General features: G+C 24.5%; 1 protein-coding gene across 1 annotated transcript; it reads left to right on the forward strand.

The window, feature by feature from the left end:
• Positions 1-2857: 2857 nt before the first annotated feature.
• LOC135926546 (small VCP/p97-interacting protein-like) lies at positions 2858-4038 on the forward strand. Its single transcript, XM_065462460.1, has 4 exons — positions 2858-2985; positions 3036-3068; positions 3252-3431; positions 3892-4038. Exons 1-4 carry the CDS (start codon positions 2929-2931, stop codon positions 3904-3906), a joined length of 285 nt encoding a protein of 94 aa, XP_065318532.1. The 5' UTR covers positions 2858-2928; the 3' UTR covers positions 3907-4038.
• Positions 4039-9343: the final 5305 nt, after the last annotated feature.

Below are 9343 nucleotides of genomic sequence, written 5' to 3' on the forward strand. Positions count from 1 at the left end.
ATATCGTCAAAGAACAAATTATGATTATTTTTTGACAAATTTAATTTAATACTAATCGTTTTCATTTATAACTATCTTCTCAATGTATTTTATATTTATTTAATAGACATAAAAAATAATATAAAATTTTTTCCCAAATTATAAAGTATAATCCATCCTAGATATCTAACAATTTATCATGAATCTCGGTATTAGTTTTTCCTACTATTTTATTCTCTCCATTGCGAATTTAGAACAGGTAGAGGCATCCGAGGTAAAACGATCAATACTTTATTAAGTAAAGTTTAAGAACCATCAGATGGGGAAAAAGACCAGATTACATAAACCTTAGTATTTGGAATGTTGTAAACTGGAATTGTCTCGCTTATTTGTATGTGTGTGTGGGGGGGGGGATTTTTTAAATTACAAAATATTTTTCAAAAATATAAAAAATGGTTCGATTCACCTTAACAAAAAAGGTATAGTAATAAAATATATATCAGCCTAGCTTTTAATAATTACTAGTATACTCCAAAGTCTTTGAGTGGATACAATAATGGCGCCTTTAGAAGACGTAAACAGTTATCCGAGCTCGGGTAAATAGGAAATATTTTAAAATGGAATTACCTTCCTTTTTGCCTAATTTTGGATAAAATTAAATATTTTTATTAAACAAAAAAGAATAAAAGGGACCCCCCCCCCAACTCCCCCATTAGTTGAAGAGAGGAGCGTTTAATTGGGAACACATCTTTGTAATTTTTTGAATTGTGATGGAAACTTTATAAAAAATTTGTAAAAGGAAATATTTGTGATTTTAAGGTCAGATTAAAAACCGTTTTAGTTTATATATTTTAATTGCCATTAAAACAATTTTTTTTAAAATTGACTTAACTTTATCTAAGGAAAATTTCGATATATACTTTTCCCAACTTAATTTATTTTGTAATAAGAATCGATTTTTTTTATAGAGCTAAAACCTTTATGTAATCTAAAACCTTTTTATATAACCGTTTGGGTCCCCATTACCTTTTAATATTTCATCACAATAATCTATCCTTTATAGAAATAGACTACGCTGAACCCACAGACAATTAAGAATAAACTCTTTTGTGGTTTATTATATAATGAATATCATAAATTTACACAAGAATAATTTTTAATAGGCAAATTTAGAAAGAGTTTTTATCTATTTACTTTCATCATACATGACAGTAAAGGTAATTTTTTCAAAGTCTATATTTAGATGAGGAGCTATTATTATATTCAATCCATGTGACTGGATTTATTTATTTTATAAAAAATCAAAACACACTAAGTGGTTCTCTCCTACTATGTAGTGTCCTTAGGAGTTAGGACAGAGTTATGCATCCTGAGACTAAATGCAAAGTGATTCAGGGGCATTACTAGCCTTTACATTTCAGGGGCTCAAAAATTGTTTTTAAATTATTTTTAAAATAATCTTTTTTTAGCTATTCAAAAGTACCATTTTATGGCATAAAAATTAATTTTTAAATTTTCGGAGGTCTCCAAATTTTTTGGGGGTTAGAGCCCCTGTTCCCCCATTCTAGTGACGCCACTGGAGTGATTATATAGAATAATATTTAGTAAAAAATTACGACCCATTGAAATATTCTAAAAAATATAATTATTGACCCATTAATATTTTAAACATCAAATTGTCTTTGAAAAATTTTTAAACCCCATAAAAATTTTTGTTAATCGCCTAAGCTTCTGCATATTTAAGGCATAGAATGAGGTTCTCTATGATTAAATAATAATAAATTTTCCACTTTTAGTAAGTTTTGAATCGAATATAAAATGACTAAACCGAATTTTTAAGAGAAAACATAATCTGAGCTTTAGATAAACTTAAAGATTAGCTCAATCTTGAAAAAATACCTCTTCAGCTCAAGGCATAGCAACATTTTTTGACAATTAGGAATGAGCCGTTTAGCAACAATATTGTTCATTTTATTTTAGGTAGGTTGCTAATATAAATACATCTATTTTGATAGAAATGATGAATTGGATTATAACTGTGGTATTTCTCTCCCTTATTAACACTTTTTAATAAAAAAAAACGATCAACTCATTCAACGCAATTTTCTTATTTCAAATATTTTGTTTCAACTCCTTAAAATTTAATTAATTTCCACACTTAAATTTTTGATAATAATTTTCTTATTTAAAAAAAAAAACTTACTTCAACTCCTCTTTTTTCTTTTTGATTTTCTACAACTCTTTATCTCTTTTTTTTACAACTCCTTTTTTTTTATCCTTTATTAATTTTATTTTTCAAAAATTTAATCAAAAAATATAATGAACTTAAAACAAAAATTTTCTTTTTCCAACAACTTTTTCTTTTTTTAAAAAAAAACAATAATAATAATAATAATTTCAATATTATAATTTTTTCTAAAATAAAATCAATAAAATGTAATTAATTTACGATAATTATAATACGCAATCAATAAAATGTAATTAATTTAAGATAATTATAATAATAACTTTTTACAAGTTTTTTCGATTTCCTTTTAAATTTTTTTTTTTTATTATTTCTGATATTCAAATAAAATCTTTCCACATTCTCTAAAATACAAGTATCTCACTAACCTTCACAGCCTCAATGTTTATCTACATCGACATTACATTAATCCCAATAAATGTTATTTAATAAAACAAAAAATATAAATAATTGAAAACTAATTAAGTTATTTCATAATTGAACACAAAAATCAATTTAAAATATTATCATATTAAAACCACAAAATATATTAAACTTCCACATACAATTATAGTCCTTATCCTAGATCACTATTAGTTAATTAATATCAAGCAACGATGACATCAAAAAATTATTATGGTAGGAAATTTAACATGTTGTCAGTCAAAATTAAAATAAATGTTTATCACTTTTAATTATATTGATATAACATATAAATAATATGAATGGGGGTCATATTTTCTTGTTGTGGTGAAAGCCAAACCTATGATACAGTTACTGAAGTGAATTTTTTTTTAAAAAAATACTAAATCTTATTATTTTAAATATAAAGCAAAATAGAAATCACCCACCTAATCCAAATCAGGTATATTTTAGTTTAAATTTTAATCTTGAATCATTATATTGTATTTTATAACAACTAATAAGCATAGTCTGTATAAAATTTGTATTGACTTAATTTTATTTAAGTGAAATATTAATATTAACATATGACTTAATGTTTATATCATATTTTATTTTTAAGCCTATTAAATATATAATTCATTAGGCAGTAGTTAGGGAACAAGTACTAAGTGCTACTCAAAAAAGATTAGAACAAATGGAATCAAGGGGTATAAAAGATCCACTCTCATTGAAAGAAAAGCAAAAAAAGGTCCAAGAGATGGAAAGATTGGAGAATGAAAGAATGTCTAAGGGAGAAAATCTTAAGCATGAATCTAATTTAAAAGTTATAACTAGTGTTAATTGTTCATAAAACATAAGCTAGAGTCCTGCTAGTTTCCCAAGCCCAAATTATTAATTTTTTTAAGCCTAAACCTTGCCGAGTTTGAAATATATTATTAAAAATAATTCTTTGTCCTTATCAGAGATAAACTCTAATTAGTACTTTGTTTTGACAAACCAGACAAAACATTATTTTTTAAAAAAATTATTTTCCATTAAAAAAATTTTAGGCCTGGGCCCAACCCAAAATGTTAAAAATTTTTTAGACTTAGCTCCAGGCTAACTTACACAGCTCTAATTTAGTCTAGGTTAATTTTTCTGAAGGATTTATTTTTTTTGTTTACTTAAGGTTAATTTGTGAGTATTTTAAATTTATGAATAGATTGAAATGCCATTTTGATTTATTTATAGGGCTTACAAATTTTATTTATTGATCTGCTAAATAATTTATTTTGTATAAACAGGATTGGAATAATTGAAATTCAAGATCAATTTGTTGAACATGATTTTATATTTAAAATCAAATTATATGATGCTTTTATTCATTCCATTTATATTATAAACAAAAAATATATATAATTTCTTTAAATTTACATATTATTTTGTATATTAAAATAAATAAAATGTTTTAAATTTTTATGATACAAATTCATTTTTAAAATAAAACATTTTTAAAACTAGCTCTTCTCCCCAATTTTTTTTTTACATTATTAATATATCACAATAAGTAATAATTTAAATAATTGTTTTTCATTATGGATTATTAAAAAAAATTAGATCATTGTAATTGAGAGGGATTTAAAAATATTTAATGAGTTACATTCAAATAAACAATTCCTATATTTTAAATGAGATGATTAACTTTTGGGGGAATAAGAAAACAAAATATATTTATTTATTTGTGATGATTATAATTGAATAATAGCTGATTTTTTTGTCTAAGGCTAGGTCTGGGCCAATTTTTCTTGGTTAAGCCTGAGCCTATTTTTTTTGGCTAAGACTAAGCCTAAGCCAATTTATTTTGGGTAAGTTTAGGTAATAGTCAATTTATTTTAGCCAAATGTCACCTCTAATAATTACATAATTATTGAATTTAAACTAAAACAAATATAATATATTCATTTATAACTATTTTCATTAAAAAAAACATTGGAAAAGTTTTAAAATGGTGAATGTGACAATTGTCACCTTTCTTAATATTCTTGAATCCACTAAAACAGATTTAAAATATTCATTATTACCATTTTTATTAAAAATCATTGGAAAAGTTTTATATTGACGAATATGAAAATTTATTATATTTCTACTAAAACAAATTTAAAATATTCATTCTAACCTAATTTTTCATTTAAACATATTGTAAAAGTTTTAAAATGATGAATATGACAATTGTTATCAGTAAAAATTAAATTATTATTAAATTTACAGTAAATCAGAGCGTTAGCCAATCAAAATCAGCTTAAGCTTAACCTTAGCCAATCAAAATAAGCTCAGCCTTAGCCAAAATAAAGCGACACAGGTTTACTCATGGCCAATATAAATCAAATTTAATAAAAGAAAGAAAGCTTAGCTTACCTCAACTTGAGCGATGATCACCAACATAAATCCCTCCTAATCTCTTAATTTCAACAACTCTGGTCATGAATGGTTAGATTCATATCCCAGTATTTTAAATTACCAGCTAATAGATAGCGCATAAGGTGTACCTTTCTTAAACAATTATATTTGCATTAAATGCAATCAATCGGCAGACACGTATCGCTCTCCACTGCAAATTTATATCAAAAATCAGCCGACATGATAAAATAAATGCAATAATAGCTTCTTTTTTTAAATGACGTCAAGACCGTCGTACCTTTTTTCATAGGAAAGCCTTTAATGTGGGATTTTACCTGCATTGATCCCATAGCCCCATCTAATAATTCACATGATCCACTTAAGCCGAATCTCTAAAAAATATAAAATACTCATGCCTAATGTGTGATAACCACTTTGTTCCTATAGCAGCTACATCAAGCGGCCCTAGATCTATTAAACAAACTCAATCCAGAAAATCGCCATATCTATAATTAGATCTAATTATCAAATATTTAAAACATCATGGCCCGACCTCGTCATTTGGTACTTTTTTTTTAAATGTTTTTTTCTTTCTATAAAAATATACATTTATATCAATCTTCTTTTTTTAACTTAAACTGATATATGACATATCTCTATATATAATAGCCGTATTCAAGAAATGAACGTTTTCCTATCTTTATAACGTTAATTTTTTTTGGTATCAACTTTCATATCTTCATAACGTTAATTTTTATTTTTTCTATCAACTTTCCTATCTTCTTAATGTTAAATAAATCGAGGGCTTTTATTATCTCGGTATTGTTAAATTTTTTTTTCTTACTCGGGGATTCGAAAAAGGCAAACGTTCTTTCCGTAAGGCAAACGTTCTTACCGTTCAGCCCCTTTAAGCTTTATATTTTGTTATAAAAATCTTTATTTATATTTGATTTTTTAAAATTAACTAAATTTAATCAATTTTATTTTTTTCATTGGATTATTAAGCTCTATGAAATTATAATTTGTAATTAATTACAAATTATATTATTAAGAAAACCTTTTACAAATTTAATAAGTATTTTAAATGGCAATAAAAAATCGTTATATTAAATACTTAATACAAATATATATCTTACAAATTATATTATTAAACAGACACTACAAATTTAGTTCAAATACTTAATTTTCCTATACTTAAGTAATTTATTTATGTTTTTTGCTACGGTTTGGATCTTCATTTTTTAAATAAAACATTAATAGCCATTTTTGGGATTTTTACTGGTAACAAAATTGGGAACATCCCTTTTTTTGGCTATTTATAGTTTAGCGATTTAGAACCGATACCGGCGTTAATTCCGCGCTTATAGTAATGGTTGTAAATAATTATAAATTTTTTTTTCACATTTTGTCTCTTTTTCCTATATTTCTACCTTCTTTTATTCATTCTTTGCTCCCCTAAAACCCATCTCCCACCTTCCGCGGTGGCCGCGAAATGCTGACTAACGGGAGCTCTGGTGTTATTAGTTATTATTATGCCCTTCGCTAAAGGCGGGTAATAATATTTTTCCCAATATTTAAATCAGAAATTAAGAATATTTTATGAGGTATCATTTACAAATTTACCTCTTTTTCTACTAAATTTTAATATAATATAAGGTACAAGTTTAATATCCAATATTTAAGAACATTAATTCCCGTCATTCTTGACGGGCTATCAACTAGTTTTATTATATTCTCTATATTATAAAGTTAATTTTTAAATAATAATATTTTATCATATTTGTATATGAATTTTAATAAAAAATTCAATTTAAAAAAAAAAATTATAAAATCATGTTTACTTTATCAAGTCCTTTATTCAAAATATAATTTACAAATTAAGTTAAAACATTTTTTTGTTAAAAATTATGCTATAAAAAATGATTTAGAAATTTTTTTTAAAAAATTGGTAAACTAAAATCATCCTTAATAATGCACATAAAAAAATGAATGTAGAATCATTTTGCACTTTAAAAAGATTCAGAAATGTGAATATTAATTTTAAAAAATTTGATAACATGGTAGGATTTTAAAAACACTTTTTTTGACTAAACTACGCAATTTCCTATTAAAAAGGTTCTGATTTAAAAAAATTTAAACAATTTATTCTATTATATTATTCACAAATAAAAATACATATAGTCAGAATAGCTTATATTTTCAAAATTAATATAAATATTAAAATAAAATATTTTAATTATATAAAAAAATAAATATACAATCATGTTTAGTTTATTGAGATGCTATAAAAAGTGTTATTCATAATTTAAAAATAAATGATTAAAATATTAAAAAAAGCACCGAATCCTAAATAATTATGAGCTATTTTAAAAATATGAATGCAAGAATCTTGTTTAGCTTTTTAAAAGGCTCCAGAAAAAATGTTTATATTAACTTTTTTAAAAAAATATTTTAAATATCGGATTTTTTTATTTGACAAAACCACTCATACCCTGTAATTTAAAAAAATAAATATAAAATCATGTTTAGCTTTTCGAGGGAATTTAGAAAATGTTAATATTTAAAAAAAAAATTAAATATCAATTTTTTTTTGACTAAACTACTCATCCCCTCTTGTAGATGCGCAAATTTAATAGAGAAGCGTGTTCAGCTTAACTTGATGATATAGAAAATGTTATTTTTAATTTAAAATAACTAGTAAAATATTTAAAGAAAAACCCTTATTTTTGCTGACTAATTAATATGAGCATCACCATAAAAAACTCCTTGCATCCTAAATTTTTAACAAATTAATGCAAAATCATGTTTGACTCTTTAAAAGGATTCAGAAAATGTTAATATTAATTTTTTAGATTAGAGGTATGTAGAAAAAAAACACTCGTTCTTTTGACACTAGAAATCTTATTTAATTACATACAAAAAATAAATTAACAAATACATCTAACACTTTAAGGTGATCTGGAAGATGTTAGGTTAAATAAATATGTAAGTAAATTATTAAAAATTGAGATCATGAACAATTGCTTATTGATAAAAAATAAATATTGATTTAATTATCTTCAACATGTTAAAGTTATCCGAGAAATGCGAAAGTAGAGTTTTAAAGCACAGTGATTTTTTGACTACACTAATAATCTATACGAAATATCATTAGAGATATATTAATTAATTTTTTAAGTGGAATTATGTTTTACATATTGAATAAGAGCCAGCCTCAGAAACCATAATTATCTATCTAGTCTACATTTTTAAGCGCTAAAATCCAAAAATTTACTAAAAATAATAATATTTACTGAGAGCATAGATTTATGCATCGATGAGCATTAAAAATATGTAAAGTTCCTGAACCGGTAAAATTTTTGACCAGCACTGCCTCCTCGGGTAATTAAAGAAATAGAATTTCAAAATTTACATTGAATGTCAAAAATAAAATTTTAGCAAAAAAATAAATATTTTGTTGTGGTGTGACTAGTTAAGGGTCCGTAAAAATTTATCGGCTATTTGGATCTTCTTCTGTCCTTCGTTTTCCCGTCTACACGGAAATATGTAATAAAATTAATTTTAAAAATGATCTTGAAACGTAAAAACCGACTGAAAAAGTTGTAAAGGCTCTCGGACTGGGGCAAAAAATATGAGCGTATACTCTTTTGCATCATCCAGCTCGTAATAATTTCTTTGATATAAAGGGATAAATTTATTTAGTTACAAGTTTAAAAAATTTGAAAATTCCGGGCAAGCCAATAAAATATTTGCTCAATTTCGGGTTAGGACATGCTGACATCTATAACTAAAATTTGTAAGGTAACGAAAAGAGAAAGAAATAATTGCACCTTCTCAAAGGACAGTTTGCTTCTATCACCTTTAGATTTTTAAAAATTTAGCTTATAAAATAAGATTAAATACACTTGAAGTTCTTATTCTTTAGGCAGAACATACAAATAAACATGTTTAAATTTAACTATTGTTCCTCTTTAGGAACACTGATGTTTCTCTTAAAATTATTTTGGTCTGAAAATTGATTTACTTTTTTCTTTATAGTTTCATGTAATGCATTTTAGTTGTATATTTAATTAAGACGAACCCTTTTATGATATATTTTTGGGAAAAATAAGCAAAGGTAAGGATTTACTTTACAATAAATAAAAATAAAATTTTTGTTGTTATTATAGCAAGATTTTTTAATTTACCAATCGGCGATAAAAAATATAATATAAAAATAAAAGAGGTTGGATCTTAAATATATTCTTGGTTTGCAAAAATTAAAATAATTTAGATGTATATAAAATGAACCCATCAAAACGTGATTATCATTTTTTTTATAGAAAATACTCTATAAAAGGAGTATAATTCAGGGTTGTG

Source organism: Gordionus sp. m RMFG-2023, chromosome 3, assembly GCF_954871325.1.
Source record: "Gordionus sp. m RMFG-2023 chromosome 3, tfGorSpeb1-WG-v2, whole genome shotgun sequence".
NCBI lineage: Eukaryota > Metazoa > Nematomorpha > Gordioida > Chordodea > Parachordodidae > Gordionus > Gordionus sp. m RMFG-2023.

Coding starts and splice junctions, on each gene's coding strand:
- LOC135926546 (XM_065462460.1), top strand. CDS start 2,929: ATGGGGGTCATATTTTCTTGTTGTGGTGAAAGCCAAACCTATGATACA. Junction 2,986..3,035: donor CCTATGATACAGTTACTGAA/GTGAATTTTTTT, acceptor TTAAATATAAAG/CAAAATAGAAATCACCCACC. Junction 3,069..3,251: donor ACCCACCTAATCCAAATCAG/GTATATTTTAGT, acceptor ATAATTCATTAG/GCAGTAGTTAGGGAACAAGT.